At 21.7% G+C, this 19700-nt stretch overlaps 2 protein-coding genes across 2 annotated transcripts in view; one reads left to right on the forward strand and one right to left on the reverse strand.

Annotated features, from left to right (window-relative positions):
* The window catches only part of LOC117170236 (protoporphyrinogen oxidase), an 18878-nt gene extending 7301 nt beyond the window's left edge, over positions 1-11577 (reverse strand). Inside the window, exon 1 of the mRNA XM_033356863.1 lies at positions 11412-11577. The gene's annotated coding sequence lies outside the window, so the exon portion shown is untranslated. The remainder of the gene's footprint in view (positions 1-11411) is intronic.
* A 109-nt stretch (positions 11578-11686) lies between these two features.
* LOC117169386 (inositol polyphosphate 1-phosphatase) overlaps positions 11687-19700 on the forward strand; it is a 27549-nt gene continuing 19535 nt past the window's right edge. Inside the window, exon 1 of the mRNA XM_033355744.1 lies at positions 11687-12371. Within this exon, the coding sequence (XP_033211635.1) occupies positions 12159-12371 (213 nt within the window). The 5' untranslated portion in view covers positions 11687-12158. The remainder of the gene's footprint in view (positions 12372-19700) is intronic.

The raw sequence follows: 19700 nt of genomic DNA on the forward strand, positions 1-19700 counted from the left end.
ATAATTTATTTAATTAATAATTTTTGTTTTTATAAATAATTAATTAATCAAATAAGTTTGCAATTAATTATTTTGTTTGAAACATTTGATTGAATCACTTTGTTAAGAAATCTTTTTTTTATAATTTATATTTTTGGTTGAAAATTCATATCTTAGGTTGAAAGTTTAACTATTTTTTTGAAAATTATTCTTTTTTATTTAAAAATTCCATTACTTGGGTGCAAGTTAAACTACATTCTTAAATATTTTTTTTACTAAAGTCTTATGTCTTGCGTTCAAAATTTAAGTGTTTAGCGGAAGTCTTTTTTTGTTTAAAATTAGTTTTTAACTGAAAATGTAACTTCCATTTTTTTAAGATTGATTTTTTTTAGTTTAAAATTCTTCTTTTGTGGTAAAAAATTAATTTTCTTGGTTAGAACTTTTATTTTTGTTGGGTAAAAATACATCAGTTTCTTGGACACAAACATTTTTGCTGAAAAGTCATAATTTTGTTTGAAAATTTTATTTTTGTAGAGAAAATTTGCCTTTTGGCTTGAAGTTTCAACAATTTCGATAAACTTTTATTTATTTCCTTATCAATACTAATTTGTTGTTTCCCATGCGTTAAATTAATAATTTTTAAATCCCGAAGTTTTTTTCATAATTTATAAATTTTGGATTTGTATCTAAAATACTTTTTTTATCCCATATTCAATCACCAACCTGAAAATAAACATTTTAACAAACAAAAAAGTAATAATTGATATTTAAACCAAGGAAGATTTTAATTTAAAATAAAAAACAAATTAATCAGCGAAAAACGATTTTTCAATAAAATTTTTGATTTCTCAACAAAAACAAATTAATTTTCAACTAGAAAGTTGCATCTTTAACCAAATAGTTAAAAGTTCTACTAGAAAAGACGAATTTTCAACCCAAAATATTATTTTCACTAAAAGATGTAATAATTATTGTTTAAATAAAAAAAGATATTAAATTTTAATAAAAAAATAGGTTGGTTTAGCAAAAAAGATGATGTTTAAACAAAATATTTGAATACTCAACTAATAGAGATTAGTATTCAACTAAACAGTTGCATGTTTAACCAAGAAATTGATTTCTTACCAAAAAATAGGAATTTTCAACAAAAGACATCCATTTTGAAGCAAATATTTAAATTTTGTACCAAAGAAACCAATTTTTAACAAATTACGTACATTTTCAACCAATCAATTCAAGTTTTAAACTAGAAATAATCAATTTCAGGCTAAAAATAAAATAGTTAAATTTTCACTTATTAAAATTAAGTTTCAATTAAAAATAAACAAATTTCCAATTCAAACGAATGAATTCTCTACAAACCAGTTAAATTGGAAACCTAAAAATACTCATTTTTACCAAGAATATAATAATTAATATTTAAACCGAAAAAATATTTTAATTATAAATAGAAACCGGTTTATTATTAAAAATAAACACGAATTTTGAATAAAATATATACTTTTTTAACCAAATATTTAAATTTTATAGCCAAAATTGATTTTTTAACAGACTACTTTATTCATTAACTAAAAAAGATTATTTTTCATCTGAACAGTTGCATGTTTAAACAAAAAAATTCATTTTCTACCAAAAAAGATGCATTTTAAACAAAATACATACATTTTTAACACAGTAGTTAAATTTTTTCCCCGAAAAGCCCAATTAACTTTATAAACTTTTTAACCAAATATTTAAATTTTCTACGAAAAAGACAAATTTTCAACAAATTACATAAATTTTCAAACAAAAAGTTCAATCTTCAAACTAGAAATGATGAATGCTTAACTGAACATGGAATAGTTAAATTTTTAATTAAAAATATTAATTTTCGAAAAAAATGGATTATTTGCAAAATAATTAATTTTCAACCTGAAAATAGATATTTTTACAAAAAATGAAGTAATTGCAATTTAAACCGCTAAAGATTTTAATTATAAATAAAAACACAGTTTACTATAAAAAATAAGGACGACTTTCCAATAAAATACTCAAATCTTCAACTAAAACTGATTAATTTTCAACCACACAGTTGCATGTTTAATTCAAAAATTGATTGTTTACCAAACGAGACAAATTTTTAATAAATTACTTAAATTTTCCACCCAAAAAACGAATTCTCTACAACACAGTTGAATTTTAGAACAAAAATACTAATTTTCACCAAGAATGTAATAAATTATATTTAAATCAAAAAAGATTTTAATTTTAAATAAGAAACTGTTTGATTAACAAAAGAAGATTTCTTAACTAAATACTTAAATCCTATACTAAAACAGAATAATTCTCAAGTAAAAAGTTGTTTGTTAACCCAAAAATATTAATATTCTACCAAAAAGACGAATTTTCAAGAAAACACATTTCAAACAAATATTTGGGTTCTCTACGAAAGTAGCAAAAAGAAAATAGTTATTTTTTATTTAAAATTATTAATTTTTGATTAATAGTAAACGAACTTTCTACGAAAGACTTGGATTTTTTGCCAAATTCTTGAATTTTCAAGCCGAAGGGCAAGAAATATTTTATTTTTTATTAAGTAACATTTTAATATAAATAGAAACGAATTTTAATCAAAATACTTTAATTCTCAACTAAAACAGACTAAATTTTCAACTAACCAGTTGCATGATTAACCAAAACAGCAAATTTCAACAAAAAGAATACTTTTTTTGTTTAAAATATATATTTTGGTGTTGAAAAGTCAACATTCATCTTTTTCTGATGAAAATTCAAATATTAAAATTTTTTAAAAATAAAAATTCCTCTGTTTTATGAGAAATTTAATATTTTTCTGATTAAAAATGGAACCATTTGGTAGACCATTCAACAATTTTGTTAAACAGTCATCTTTTTTAGTTAAAAATTCGTCTTTTTACTTTGAAAATTCAATTGTTTCGTAGAGACTGATTTCTCTGCTAAGAAATATTTTTTAAAGATTTATATTTTTAGTTGAAAATCTTTTTGAAAATTCATCTTTTTGGTTGAAAGTTTAACCTTTTTTTTTTGAAATTATTCTTTTTTTATTAAAAATGCACTAAAAATATCCAGGATTTAAAATTTAAGTATTTAGCAGAAAAGACTTTTTTGTATTTAAAATTAATTTTTTAACGTAAAATGTAATTTTTCCATTTTTTATTGATCTTTTTGAGATGAAAATTCTCCTTTTTTGGCAAAAATTAATTTTCTTTGTTTCAATTTTAATTTGTGTTGTGGATAAAAATGAATCAGTTTCGTGAGAAATTAATTTTTTGCTGCAAATTCATATTTTTGGTTTGAAAATTTAATTTTCATAAAAAAAATTTTCAAACCAAAAATATGTCTTTGCAACAAAAAATTAATATCTCACGAAACTGACTCATTTTTACCCTTAACAAAAATGCAAATTCAAACAAAGAAAATTAATTTTTGCCAGAAAAGGAGAGAATTTCCAAATAAAAAAGATCATTAAAAAAATGGAAAAGTTACTTTTTTCGTTAAAAAATTAATTTCAAACAAAACAAAAAATCTTTTCCGCTCAACACTTAAATTTTAAAACCTGGACATAAGCCTTCAATCAAAAAAATAAAATTTTAAGAATGTAGTTTAACTTTTAGTCAAATAGTTGAATTTTTAATTAAAAAAGAATCATTTTAAAAAAAAATAGGTAAACCTTCAACCAAAGAGATGAATTTCCAATTAAAAATATAAATCTTAAAAAAATATTTCTTAGCAGAGTAATTCAAACAAAATAATCGAATACTCAAGCAAAGAAGAATAAATTTTAAACAAAACTTTCATTTTCACGAAAAAATGAAATTTCTACTAAAATAGATGAGTTTTTAAATGAAAAAGATAAGTTTCCAAACAAATGGTTGAATTTTCTGTTAAAAAAGATTCCAGTTGAATATGCACGTTCAAAATATGTCTATTTAAAGAAGAAATCAGTCTCTACGAAAAAAAATTGAATTTTCAAACTAAGAAGACGAATTCTTAACTAAAAACACCAAAATATATATTTTAAACAAAAAAGTATTCATTTTGGTCAAGATTTGTCTTTTTGGTAGAAAATTCAATTATTTGGTTAAAAATTGATATTTTCTTGTTGAATTTTTTTAAAAATCAATTTTTTGGTTAAACATGCAACTTCTTAGTTGAAAATTAATCTGTTTTAGTTGAGGATTTTAAATTTGAAATAAAATTTAATTATTTTTTTGGCACTTTCGTAGAAAACCTAAATATTTGTTTAAAAATTTGTCTTTTCTCATAGAAAATTCAACAATTTGGTTGAAAATTAAAAATTTGTTGGTGAAAATTCGTCTCTTCTGGTAGACAATTAATTTTTTAATAAAAAATGCAACTGTGTGGTTGAAAATTAATGAATTTTAGTTGAATATTTATTTGGGTATTTTATTAAAAAGTCCTCTTTATTTTTGATAGTATATTGTGTTTTTATTCATAATTAAAATCTTTTCTGGTTTAAATTACAATTATTTCATTTTTTGTGAAAATACCTATTTTTAGGTTGAAAATTAATTATTTTGCAGACAATCAGTTTTTTTCGAAAATTAATATTTTTAAATAACAGTTTAACTATTCCATTTTTAGTTAAGCATTGATCATTTCTAGTTTGAAAATTTAATTGTTTGGTTGAAAATGTATGTAATTTGTTGAAAATTCGGCTTTTCGGGAAAAAAATTCAACTACTTGATTAAAAATGTATATATTTTGTTCAAAATGCGTCTTTTTGGTAGAAAATTAATTTTTTTGTTTAAACATTCAAATTTTTAGTTGAAAATTATTCTGTTTTATTTGACGATTAAAGTATTTGGTTAAAAAATCATCTTTTGGCTAGAAAATTGAAATATTTGGTTAAAAAGTATGTATTTTATTCAAAATTTGTGTTTATTTCAAATAATAAGCCGTTTTTTATTTATAATTAAAGTATTTTTTCGGTTTATATATCAATTATTATATTCTGGTAAAAATTTGTATTTTTATATTGCAAATTTATCTGTTTTGTAGAGAATTCATTCGTTTGGCTTGGAAATTTGTTTACTTTTGATTGAAACTTAATTTTCTCAAGTGAAAATTTAACTATTTCATTTTTGGCCTGAAATTGATCATTTTTAGTTTAAAAATTAAATTGATTGGTTAAAAATGTACGTAATTTGTTAAAAACTGATCTCTCTGGTAGACAATTTAAATATTTCGTCAAAGATGTATATATTTTGTTAAAAATTCTTCTTTTTCGGTAGAAAATTTAACTATTTGGTTCAAAATTGATATTTCTTGTAGAAAATTCCTCTTTTTTTGGTTAAACATGGAAATTTTTTGTTAAAAATTGATATTTTTCGTTGGAAATTCGTCTTTTTAGTATGAGATTTAAATATTGGGTGAAAAATGTAAGTCTTTTATTGACAAATCATATTTTCTGGTAGAAAACTCAACTTTTTGGTTAAAAATTTTTATTTTTTGTTGAAAATTCTTCTTTTTTGTTAAAAAATCAATTTTTTTATTAAACAGGCAACTGTTTCGTTTAAAAATGAATCTCTTTTATTTGAGGATTCAAGTATTTTGTTTGAAACTCATCTTTTTTGTTAAACTAACTTATTTTTTTATAAAAATTTAACATCTTTTTTTTTTTAATAATAATTATTAGATTTTTGGGTGAAAATAATATTTTCTAGTAGAAAATTTAACTATTTGGTTAAAGATTCAACTTTTTAGTTGAAAATTAATCTGTTTTAGTGTCGGATTCAAATATCTATTGAAAAATTATTCTTTTCGTTTAATTAAACTGTTTTTTATTTAAAATTAAAATCTTCCATGGTTTAAATATCAATTATTACTTTTGTTTTTGTTAAAATGTTTATTTTCAGGTTGATGATTAAATATGGGATAAAAAAAGTATTTCAGATACAAATTTCAAAATGTATTAATTATCAAAAAAAACTTCGGGGTGTAAAAATTCTTAATTTAAATAATGGGAAACAACAAATTACTATTTATAAGGAAAGAAATAAAAGTTTATCTAAATTGAGAGTTTTCAACTGAAAAAGATCAATCTTACAAAAATGGAAGTTACATTTTCAGTAAAAAAACTAATTTTAAGCAACAAAAAAAAACTTTTCCGCTAAACACTTTAATTTTGAATCTAGACATAAGCCTTTAATAAAAAAAATAAGTATTTAAGAATGTAGTATACATTTTACCCAAGTAGTTTAATTTTTAATTAAAAAATAATAATTTTCAAACAAAAAAAAAACAAAAAAATAAACTTTCAACCAAAGATATGAATTTTCAACTAAGAATATAAATCTTAAAAAAAGATTTATTAAAAAAGTAATTCAACCAAATGTTTAAAACAAAATAGTTGAATACTCAATTACAGAACAATAGTTTTCAAACAAAAAGTTTCATTTTCATGAAAAAAAAATTTCTATTAAAATAGATGAATTTTTAATTCAGAAATTTTTTTTTTAAATAGTTGAATTTTCTGATATAAAAGATTTCAGCCGAATATTCACGTTTAAAATATTTATTTTTAAAGAACAAATTTTTAACCAAAAAGGCTGACTGCTAAACAAAATTGTTGAGTTTTCTACCAAGTAGATGCACTTTTATTTTAAAAATATGAAATTTCTCTTAAAACAGATGAATTATTATTAATTTTTTTTTTAATTGTTGGATCTTCATCTAAAAAATAATTCAGTTCTCTTCTCACAATTAAAGCATTAAATTTGAACAAAAAGTAAATTTTCTACGAAATAGTTGAATTTCAACATAACAGCAGAACAAACAAAAGTTAATTTTTCAACCCAACAGTTGCATTTTTGTTCAAGAAAGATGAAGTTTCTCCTAGAACACATTAAATAAAAGAAAGGTTGTAAAAAATGGTTAAATTTTCATCCAAAAAGATTTCAATTGACTTTAAAACATAAAAATAGGAATTTTAAACAAAAAGTACATCGTCTAGGGAATAATTTTATTCTGTTAATTAAAAAAAAGTTCCATTTTATCTGAAAAAAATGTAATATTTCTACTTAAAAATATTAAATTTGAAATCAAAAAGACAAATTTTTAGAAAAAAATATTTTTTATCCTCGGACTTTTTATATTTAAATTGTCATACAAGATAGTTTTTTTTTTCAAAGCACTTGAATTTTTAATTGAATAATTAAATGTTGAGCAAAATAATTCAATCTTCAACTCGAAGAAGATTCAAACTTTGGGGTTGAATATTCAACTATTTTTTGGAAGTATAAAAAATTAATCTCGTTATTTGAAAAATAATTTTTTATTGTTGAAAATTCGACTGCTTCGTCAAAAATCGTCTTTCTGGATTCAAAATGCAACAATTTAATAGGAAATTTAAGTAACTCAGTTCAAAATAAATTTATATTTTAGATTAAAAATTGATGTATTCCAGTTGAAAATCTAACTATTTCGTTGAAAATTACCAGTTTTTTTAAATTCATATTTTAAATTAAAAATTGATCTTTCATAGATGAAAATTTATCTGGTTTGTTAAGAAAGTATGTATTTTGTTTAAAATTCGTGTTTTGGTAAAAAATTAATTTTTTTCATTGAAAATTAAACTTTTTGGAAGAAAATTTATATTCGAAAATGAACATGAATATTTTTTTGTTGACAAATTAAACTTCGGGACTAAAAAAATTTAACTATTTGGTAGAAAATTTATGTTTTTGGCTGAAGATTCTTTATTTTAGTTAAAATTTCATCTCTTTCGTTGAACATTTTAACTGTATTTTTTTTAATTCGTTATTTTGTTGTTGTTGAGAGTTAATTTTTTTAATTAAACCCGTTACTGTTCCGTTTCCGGTTGAAAATTTATATTTTTAATGGAAAATTGATATTTGCTAGTGTAAAGTTCATGTATTTTGTTAAAAATTTGTTTTTTGTTAGAAAATTAATCTTCTTTATTGAAAATCCATATTTTGGGGTTGAAAATTCGATTTTTGGCTTGAAATTTTTTTTTAATTCAGTAACAAATTAAACTATTTGGTTGCAATAGGTCTTTTTTATTAAAAAAACTTATATTTTTGGCTGAAGATTGAACTATTTAATTAAAGATTCTTGTATTTTGTTGAAACTTCATCGTTTTGATAAAAAATTAATCTCGTTATTTGAAAATTAATTTTTTGTTGAAAATTTAACTGTTTTGTAAAAAAAATCGTTTTTGCGTCTTCAATAATTTAACAATTTATTAAGAAATTTAAGTATTTCGGTGTAAATTGATTTTAGATTGAAAATTGATGTTTTCCTGTTAAAAATTGACATTTTTGTTGAAAATTCATATTTTAAATTAAAAGTTGATTTTTCCTAGCTTAAAATTCAATTGTTTGGTTGAAAAAGTATGTAATTTGATGAAAATACTTCTTATGGTAGAAAATTAATTTTCTTGATTAAAAATCCATATTTGCGGGTTGAAAATTCAACTTTATGGTAGAAAATCCGTTTTTTTTTTAATTCAACAATTTAGTGGGGATTCAAACTATTTGGTTGAAAATCATTTCTGTTTTTGAAAATTCAAACTATTTTAGAAGAAAATTGATATTTGAAATGGAACATTATTTTTTTTCTTGAAAATTAATTATTTTCGTGAATCTGTTTTCTTAGAAAATTAAATTATTTGGTTGAAAATTAAACTATTTATTTAAAAATGTAACTATTTAGTAGAAAACTATATTTTTTTGACAAGCCAGATTATGTGATTAGAAAAATTTAATTATTTGTTAGAAAATTCACATTTTTAATTGAGAATTCGACTATTTGTTTGAAAATTCTTAATTTTAGTTGAAATTTCAGCTCTTTGGCTAGAAATTCAAGTGCTTTGTTAAAAAATCGATTTTTTAAGAGTTCATTTTTTAAACTGAAACCATAACTGTTCCGTTTTAGGTTCAAAATTTGTTTTTTTAATCGAAAATCTTTCTTTCCTTGTTTAAAATTCATGAATGTTGTTGAAAATTCGTCTTTTTAGCTTAAAAAATCCACAATTTAATTGCATTGAATAATCTTTGTTAAAAATTCATATTTTCGGGTTGAAAAGTAACTATTTTAGTTTAAAATTCAAGTTTTTAATTAAAAATTATCTATCCTAGTTGAAAACTTGGTCGCAAAATGACGTTTTTCGTTAAAAATAATAAAAAATAAATATATTTTTTTTAATATAATATAATATTTATAATAATAATTAAAGAAGAATAAAAATGAAAATTATAATATTTTTATAATATAACATTTTAAAAAATAATGTTTTTGGTTAAACATGTATCCATTTTGCTTGAAAAGTCATCCAAAGTGTTGCATTTTTAAACCAAAAGATTAACTTTAAAAGAAAATAATTCAAGTTACACACATATTTTTTAAAAAAGAGGTACATTTTTAATAAAATAATTCAATTTTTCATAAAAAAATATGTATTCTCAACTAAAAATGGAACAGTTAAATTTTCAGTTACAAAAATTAATTTTCAATTAAAAAACGAAGTTTTTACAAAATACTTCAATTTCTAACCACAGAAATTAATTTCCAACTAAAATGATGGATCTGAAAAAATGATTATTTTGAACCAAATAGCTGGACATTCGATAAAAAAATATGAATTATGAACTGAAAAAAAATTAAGCCAAAATACGAAATTTAAAAAATGTTTAGATTTAACTAAATAATTGAATTTTTGGCTAGAAATATTAACTTTTTATTTAAAAATATACGAATTTTAAATTAAAATATATCAATTACAAACCAAAAATGGAATAATCGCTTTTCATTTCAATTGAATTTTTAAGAAAAAGATGAATCCTCGACAAAAAATGTAATACTTAATATTTTAACAAAAAAAAAAAAAACAAAAAAAAAAGAATTTTCAACAAAATAATTACATTTTTAACCAGAGTTGAATTTTTAATAAAAACGATGTACTTTGGAACTACAAAAAAATCTGCAAATAAAGTATTTTTATTCAAGAAATAAGAAAAAAATTCATCAAAAGTCACTCACAGAATATTTGAATCTTCAGTTAAAAAATAATCATTTTCAATTTTAAAAACAAAATTTCTAGAAAATATTAAAATTTATGATCGAAAAAATTAATTTTAAACTGAAATGATGAATCATCCACATCAACAACAAAATAATATTTTATTCAAATAGTTAAATAATCAAAAAGATTGATTTTGCAACAACAAAATAAATTTTCTACAAATAAATAATTTTAATTCTTGAAAGAAAAAAAGTTATTTTAAATTATTAAATTTTTAAGTAATGAAATGATTTTTCTATAAAACAGTTGAATTTTTAACCCAAAAATTTGAATTTTTAAGAAAGAAAACCTTTTTAAACAAAGAGTTGCATTTTAAATAAAGAGTTGCATTAAAAATTTTTTTTAATTATAATAATAAATGTGAAACAAACAGATTCGTTTTTCTATCGAAAAGGGTGGACTTTTAACTAAACAAGATCCAACTTTCAACAAAAAAGATAAGAAATTATATTTTCAGTTAAAAAAAAAAATGATTATAAATTTTAAAAAAATAATAATTCTGGACAAAAATTACATTTTTGTTATAAGCTGAACACTTTTCAAATTAAAATTAAAATTATTTTTATTTTAAAAAGTTAAAAAAAATCTTTAAAATATTATTTAAAAATCTTGAAACATCTACATGTACTTTTCTCAATTTTTAAATTATTTAAAAATTTGTCTCAGAACTTCTAAGCATCTTTTTAAATCATTCAAATTCTTCCTGAAAATTTTTTTAAATCCTGTAAAATATAAATATTTCTTTGAAATCTTCGAGCCTCGTTTTTGACAATTTTGAAAATCTTTTTACATATTCTGTCAACATTAATTTTTCAAAATATAAAGCTATTTTCAATTTTGTTATGTTTGTTTTACATCAAAATTTCACAATTTTGCTTGTAAATTAAATATTTTAAATAGAACAATTAAAGTTATAACATTTAAAGTTTAGTTTTTTTGCTTTGTTTCAAATATAAGATTTATAGTTCCCGATTTTAAATGAATTTGTAACATGCCCGGTCAAAAAATAAATTCACTGTCATTTCACGGTTTTTATCGGTCTCATAAAATTCCCTGTTTTCCGGTCCAGCGGAAATATTTTTCATCGCATAATTTCTTACAGTAATTAGTTTTTCAGCGCATAATTTTAAAAGTTTATCAGAAATGTTAAAAAAAATCGAATTTTCCGGTTTGTTAAATCTGTACTGTGCTCCGAAATATTGCTAAATTTTATTGACTTCGGACTTGACATACTCTCAATACATTGAAGTTTAATTTTCTTTTTTATTCACGTTAAAATACTTTTCAGGCTTCTCTAAAATGAGTATAAAATGATACCAAGAAAGATTCTAATAGGTTAAATTCTCACCTCTGCTGATTCACTTTTCAAGTTTCAAATCATTGAATAATTGATTTAAAAAATTCACTACACTCACGTATTTCAACTATATGCAAAAATATACAAAAAACAATACAAACAATTCTTTTCTATACAAATAAATTTCTAAAGGATGAAACAACTAGTTTCGATTTGCAAATAAATGCAAAGTTTCTGACGCATCGATTTTAAAGGTCCATTCATAACCACAAATCTAACATAACCTCAAACCTTCTATTTTATAATTAAAGTAATAATTACTGGAATCGTTTAATTTAGTCCCAAATAATCCGGATTATAATTGAATCTCAAATTCCAATCATGCATTCAGTTTCATTAGGCAGTAATAAAGAATTTAAAAAATTTCATTTGATCAGCTGATTTCTGTCAAAATCTTCGAGCAAATGATTGTCAATCGTCTCTAAAATCAGAAAACTCGGCTGTCAATTTACAAGTGTTTACATTTGCAGAGTTGCTGTGACTCTGAATCTAAAAGAAAATATAAATAAAGAGTCGAAAACTATGAGAAATAATCTTGTTTGATTGAATTGTGATAAAATAACCTCAAAAGTATTTTAAAGGCAGAAATGTGAATTCTGCGTTAGTATCTGAAAAAAATCAATACCCTGATTGTTTTGTTGTGCAACGTCATTTGTAGGGTTTCGTTAACTAAAAGTGGAGGAAAAAGGTGTCTCGGTTCAGGATCATCGCGAGTGATAATAAATAAATATTTTAATTATGAAGAATGGTAGCAAACTTTTGAGATCGCTCCTAAAAGTTTCGGAAAAGGCTGCAAATATTGCGAGAGCCTGCAGACAAAATGAAGTTCTTTTTGAATTGCTCATTCAAGAGAAAAAAAGCGTTGAGAAAAATCCGAGGTTCTTCCAGGATTTCAAGACACTTGCTGATGTTCTCATCCAGGAAACCATCAGGCACGACATCGGAGTTGAGGTAAATTTTTTATTTTTTTTTTATTCGCAAATAATTTGATTTTTTATCCCTGTCCTGGTTTTCTGACTTTTTCGGACGACTGAAAAATCCCGAAAAATAAAATTCCCGAATATAAAAATTTCCAAATAATAAAATTTCTAAATAATTAAAAAATTATTTCCATTTGTTTATTTATTCAAAATACAATAGTCAAATGTTTGTATAAAAAGTCATTTTTAATAATTAAAGATTCATAAATTATTGTTTGAATTAAAAATAAAAATAATTGAAAAAAATGTTCACCCAGAAAAATATTTTATCAAATTATTGTTATTTTAAATTCAAAAAATAATTTTAGATGGAAAATCTCGAAAAATAAAATTCTCGAATAATAAGATTTCCGAACTATAAAATTCCTGAATTGGAAAATTTTCGAATAATGAAATTCCAGATTTATAACATTTTACAATTTAAGCAATTCATTTTTTATGTCTATTGCTTATTTATTAGAAATACAATAAGTATATATTTATAAAAGAAAAAAAATAATTTTAATTCTTCTAAAATTATTATAAATATATAAATATAAATATATTTATAAATATATAAATTATATATACTTTAAACATTGAAAATATTTGTGTTATAAAAAGATTTGATTATTAAGTTTTTAATAAGTAAATAATATTTAGGACAAAATTAATAGTTTAAAAAAAATTTATAATATAAAAATTGTCTATTTCCGGTATTTGAAAATTCGGTAATTTTCTGTCAGGAATTTTCAAATTATTATTATAAACAGCGGCTATGTTATTATTTGGAAATTTTCAAATTAAGTAATAATATAAACTTTAGGAAATTTCCCAATTTGGTAATATTATAAACTGAGGCGGAATTTTATTATTCATAATTTGTTAATTTTCGAATTATATTATTCTGGAATTTTATAATTCAGGAATTTATTTTTCAGTAATTTTATTATTCGAAAATTTCCCGATTTTGACCTTAATTTTGTTCATAATTTTGAATAAAAAAAATTCAAATGTATTATTGTTATTATTATTTATCATTAATATTTATTCTATGAATACAAATGTTGGAAAATATGAATTTTTAACTAAAAATGGTAAGTTTACAACCCAAAATTAAATAGTTACATTGAGTTAAAAAATTAAACGAATTTACATTTGAAAAAGATCAATTTTTAATCTAAAAAGGAATCATGATATCTAGAGTTAAAAAATTTATTTTTATCCGAGAAAACGAATTTTCAGCAAAATAGTGACATTTTTATTAAAAGAAATAAATTGTTAATAAAAAATATAAATTTTTTACCCAGAAGATTAATATTCTACCACGAAAGACACTTTTTAACCAATTTCATGAATTTTAAACCAAATATGTATTTTATTTTTCAACTGGAGAAGATAAATTTTCAACCGAACACGAAAAAAATTTTTTTTCATTAAAAAAAATTTTATTGTAAATTCGTTTTTTTAAAACGTTGCAAACTTCAGCGAGGTTTAAAATAGGTCAATTTTCAATCAAAGACATGAATTTTCAACAATACTGGTAAATCTTTAATAAAAAAAAAGATGGATTTTTAATGAAATACGTGAATTTTCAACTAAAAAAGATAATTTTTTTCTCAAATTTAAGAAATTAACTTTGAACAATAAAAACGAATTTTCAACCAGATGGTGAAATTTTCAATGAAAGAAATTAATTTTTCACCAAGAAAGAAAATATTTTATAATAAAAGACGATTTTTCAAAAAAATAAATGTATTTTGAACCAAATAGCTCAATTTTTAATTAAAGAAGATAATTTTTATCCAAACAAGGAGTTATGAAATTTTCAAGAAAAGAAAATTACTTTTCAATTAAAAAAAAAAAGAATTTTTAACCAAAGACATGAATTTTAAACTATAATGATGAATCCTTTATACAAAAAATAAATTTTGAAACACATTATAGAATTTTTGACCAAAAAGATTCATTTTATACCATCAGTAACTACTTGTTTGAAAATTAATTTTTATTTAACAGAAAATATAAATATTCCAATTGCATATTCCATCTTCATAGTTGAAAATTCATCTCTTTGGTTGAACAATATTATCTTTAGCTAAAAAATGAACTATTCATTTAATTATTTGGTTAAAATTTTACCTTTTTTAATTGAAAATTCATGTATTTTGTCGATAATTCGTCTTTTTTGCGGGAGCTAATCTACTTTCTTGAAAATTAATTTTTTTTAGTTCAAAATGCATCTATTTGGTTGGAAATTTGCCTTTTTTTTTTTGTTTTAAAATTCTACAATTTTGTTAAAAAGTCATCCTTTTCTGTTAACTATTCAACAATATTGTGGTAGAAAATTAACTTTTTGATGAGTATTCATATTTTGGTTTTAAATATTCAACTGATATCTTTCTTGGTTAAAATACAACTTAAAAAAAAAATTTGTTTCTAATTTGAAATTAAAGTTTTTTGTAGTAGAAATATATTGTATTTTATTATTAATGGAGAATTTATATTTTTTGGTTGACAATTAAACAACCGCTTTGTTAAAAAATCATTTTTTTGTTGAAAATTTATTATTTTGATTGAAAATTCATCTCTGGTGAAAATTTCCTCTTACTTTAGTTAACCCTTAAAGAGCGCACTTCCGTAAAATTACATAAAGAGCGTAACGGGTGTTTGGTACCCAGGGTATTTAAACGTGTGCTCTGCCAACAATATTGAATAGTTTTTTACAAGAAAATCAATCAATGATGTTTAATCTATCTAGTTTAAGGAGAAAGAGGTTTCATAACAGTTTTTGAAATTTAAAGTAGTTAAAAAAATCCTTTTTGGAAAAAAAATTTAAAAATTATTTCTTTCTCTCTAAAATGCATAACTTTTTAAGTTTTTGATATTTTTACTTAAAATTTTACCTGAGTACTTCCGAGATTATTTGAAAATGACATAGAAAAATAGGTTTTCATATCATTTGTTAATCTGTCGCCATATGTTCCATTTTCTTAAACTTGATACGTTTTGTTAAAGCGCAAAAAAGTCGCTGGGTATATCACACCCAGTATGCCCTTTAAAGGTTAAAAATACATCTAATTGTTGTTGAACAATTTGGATGATTTTTTTTCTTCAATGACTAAAAATCTTTCTTTTTTAACGACTACGTACAAAATTTGTTGTTGAAAATTCATCACTTCAGTTGCAAATTTATCTATTTGGTTGAAAATTTAACTATTTTCTTAAAAATTATTATTTGTGTGCCGAAAAATAATTTCTCAACTGAAAATGTAACTTTTCCATTTTTGATTGAGAATTGATCTTTTTTGATTGAAATATTAATTATTACATTTTTTAGAGATTATCTTTGAAGTTTGAAAATTTAACTATTTGGTTGAAAATTAACCTTTTTAAATTCAAAACTCTACTATGTGGTTAAGAATTGATCTGTTTGGTTGAAAATTCGTATTTTTGGTAGATAATTAATCTCTAAAGTTAAAAATTAAACCAGTTGGTTCAAAATTCATCATGATTTGAATGAAAACTTCTAGATTTTTTGGAGAGACGAATGTTTAACAGATGAAGATCCTTGAGTCAAACAAGAAAAAAATTCATAAAAACTTTTGAAATTTCACGCCAAAAGACGAAAGATGTTTTAGTCATAAAAAAAAATTCATCCAAATTGTTGAACTTTTAAACCAAGAGGCGAGTTTCTTGTAATAAAGTCGAATTTTCAATCCAAAAATATAGATTTTTAACAAAAACGTTCATTTTTAAACAAATGTATGACTTTTTAACCAAAAAAGAAGAAAAAAGTGTATAATTTTTAAACAAAAAGATTAATTTTCTACGAAAAAGATGATTTTTTAACAAAATACATTAATTTCTAACGAAATAGTTGAAATTTTAACTAAAAAATGCAAATTTCAAACCAATTAGATGAATTTTGAACTACAAAAGATCGATTTTTAAGCAATTAGATTAGTTTCTACCAAAAAGACGAATTATCAACAAAACACATGAATTTTAAATTAAAAAGATAAATTCTCAACCAAATAATTAAAATAATAGTCAAATTTTCAGTTAAAAATAATATTTTTCAACGAAAGAGATACATTTTCAACTAAGATGATGGAATATTAAATTGCAATAGTTAAATTTTCAGTAATCTTTAACTGAAATAATCTTGTTGGTCGACAGTTCATACCTTTAGTTGAAAAATTCTTTTTTATAGTTAAAAAACCGTCTTTTTTGATAGAAAATTAATTTTTACCGTAGAAAATAAATCGTTTTTGTTGAAAATTTAATTACGTGTTTCAAAATTAATTTTTTGTATTGAAGATTCATCATTATAGTTGAAAATTCATGTCTTTGGTTAAAAATCAATGCATTTTGTTGAAAAATTGTATTGTTAAAAATTAATTTATTAAATGCGTCTTTTAATTTTAATTTAATAATAAATTTTTATTTTTTAAAAATAAAATGTTGTGTAAATTTGAAAATTGATATTTTTTAGTTGAAAATTCAGTTAGAAAGTTAATCTTTTTGGTCGAAAGTTAAATTACTTAGTTCAGAATTAATTTTTTGGTTGACAGTTTATTTCTTTAGTTGAAAAATTTGTGTTTATAGTTAAAAAACCCGTCTTTTTTAGTATAAAATTAATTTTCATGATAGAAAATGAATCTTTTTTTACCGAAAATTGAATTACGTGTTTCAAAATTTATTTTTTGTATTGAAGATTCATCATTATAATCCGAAATTCATGTCATTGGTTAAAAATAGATGCATTTTGTTGAAAAATCGTCTTTTATAATAAAATATTATTCTCCATGCGGAAAAAATCATCTTTTTGGTTGACCATTCATTTCTTTAGTTGAAAATTTTACCATTTGGTACAAAATTCGTTTTTATTGTTTGAAATTAATTTGTTAAATTTGAGATAAAACCATGTGATTTAAGATTGCAAATTAATCTTTTTAACTTGAAAATTCACGTATTTAATTAAAAATCCATCTTTTTTTGTTAGAAAATTCAATTTTATTGTAGAAAAATCATCTTTTTGGTCGAAAGTTAAATTAAGTGGTTCAAAATTTATTTTTTGGCTGACTGTTCATTTCTTTAATTGAAAAATTCGTTTTTATGGTTAAAAATCCGTCTTTTTTGTTTGAAAATTAATTTTTATGGTAGCAAATGAATCTTTTTGGCCGAAAATTGAATTACGCGTTTAAAAATTTATTTTTTGTATTGAAGATTCATCATTATAGTTGAAAAATCATGTCTTTGGTTAAAAATAATTACATTTTGTATAAAAAATGTCTTTGTAATAAAATATTATTCTTCATGGTGAAAATTTCATCTTTTTAATTAAAAATTCATTTTTTTAGTTGAAAATTTCACCATCTGTTACAAAATTCGTTTTTATTATTAAAAATTAATTTTTTAAATTTTAGATAAAACCAGTTTATTTAAAATTGAAAATTGACATTTTTTAGATGAAAATTCACTTAGTTAATTAAAAAATTTGTCTTTTTTATACAAAATTCAACTTTATGGTAGAAAAATCATCTTTTTGGTTGAAAATTCAATTAAGTGTTTCAACATTTATTTTTTTGTATTGAGGATTCATGATTGTAGTAGAAAAATCATATCTTTGGTTGAAAATAAATGCATTTTGTTTGAAAAGTCGTCTTTTTTTATCAAATATTATTCTTCGTGGTGAAAAAATCATCTTTTTTCTTTACTTGAAAATTTCACCATCTGGTAGAAAAATCGTTTTTATTGTTCAAAATTAATTCGTAAAATTTGAGATAAAATCGTTTTATTTAAGATTGAAAATGAATCTTTTTTAGTTGATAAATAATGTATTTTATTAAAAATTCGTCTTTTTTTGGTATAAAATGCAACAATAAAAACGATTTTTCTACCAGATGGTGAGATTTTCAACTAAAGAAACGAATTATCGACAAAAAACATGATTTCTTCACCACGAAGAATAATGTTTGATCAAAAAAGACGATTTTTCACACAAAATGCATTTATTTTCAACTAAAGACATGATTTTACAACTACAATGATGAATCCTCAATACAAAAAATAAAATTTTGAAACACTTAATTGGATTTTCAACCAAAAAGATGATTTTTCTATCACAAAGTTGAATTTTCTAACAAAAAAGACGGATTTTTAATTAAATACGTCAATTTTCAAGTAAAAAGATTAATTTTCAATCTTAAATTAAATGGTTTTATCTCAAATTTAACCAATTAACTTAGAACAAAAAAAAACGAATTTCGTACCAGATGGTGAATATTTCAAGTAAAGAAATGAATTTTGAAACCAAAAAGATGAGTTTTTCATTATATCTAGAGTTAAAAAATGTATTTTTAACCGTGAAAATGAATTTTCAGCAAAATAGTGAAATTTTCAATTAAATAAATAAATTGTTAATCAAAAATGTAAATTTTTCACCCAGAAGATTAATATTCTGCCACGAAAGACGAAAAAAAAGAAAGAATTTTTATCCAAATTTCGTTCAAACAGGGAGTAGTTAAATTTTCAACAGAAGAAAATCACTTTTCAATCGAAAAAAGAATTTTTAACCAAAGACATTAATTTTCAACTATAAGGATGAATATTTAATACAAAAAATAAAATTTGAAACACGTAATTGAATTTTCGGCCTAAAAGATACATTTTCTACAATGAAAATTAATTTTCTACAAAAAAACACGGATTTTTAACCATAAAAACGAATTTTTCAACTAAAAAATGAACTAAAAAAATGCAATTTATTTTTTGTAATGAAGATTTATTATTATAGTCTAAAATTTATGTCTTTGCTTAAAAATAAATGCATTCTGTTGAAAAATCGTCTTTTGTGATAAATATTATTCTTCATGGTGAAAAATTCATCTTTTTATTTGAAAATTCATTTTTTCATATGAAAAATTTATTTTTATTGTTAAAAATCCGTCTTTTTTGGTAGAAAATTAATTTTTAAGTAGAAAATTGATCTTTTTGATTGAAAGTTAAATTACTTGGTTCAAAATTCATTTTTTGTATTAAAGATTCATCAGTATTTTTTAAAATTCATGTTTTTTTAATCTCTGTGAAAAATGTATATTTTTGGTTCAGATGTCATCTCCTTAATTGAAAATTTCACTATTTTGTTGAAAATTTGTTTTCACGGTTTAAAACAAATTTTTTTAGAGAGTAGACAATCTAAATTTAAAAAAAAACATATTATTATTATTATTACACCATTAAGCCATTTCCCTTTCGGGGTAGGCGTGACTCACTCGGCAGGGGAAAGGAGTAGTGTGTGGATGGGATAGAGATT

This window comes from Belonocnema kinseyi, chromosome 3, assembly GCF_010883055.1.
Source record: "Belonocnema kinseyi isolate 2016_QV_RU_SX_M_011 chromosome 3, B_treatae_v1, whole genome shotgun sequence".
NCBI lineage: Eukaryota > Metazoa > Arthropoda > Insecta > Hymenoptera > Cynipidae > Belonocnema > Belonocnema kinseyi.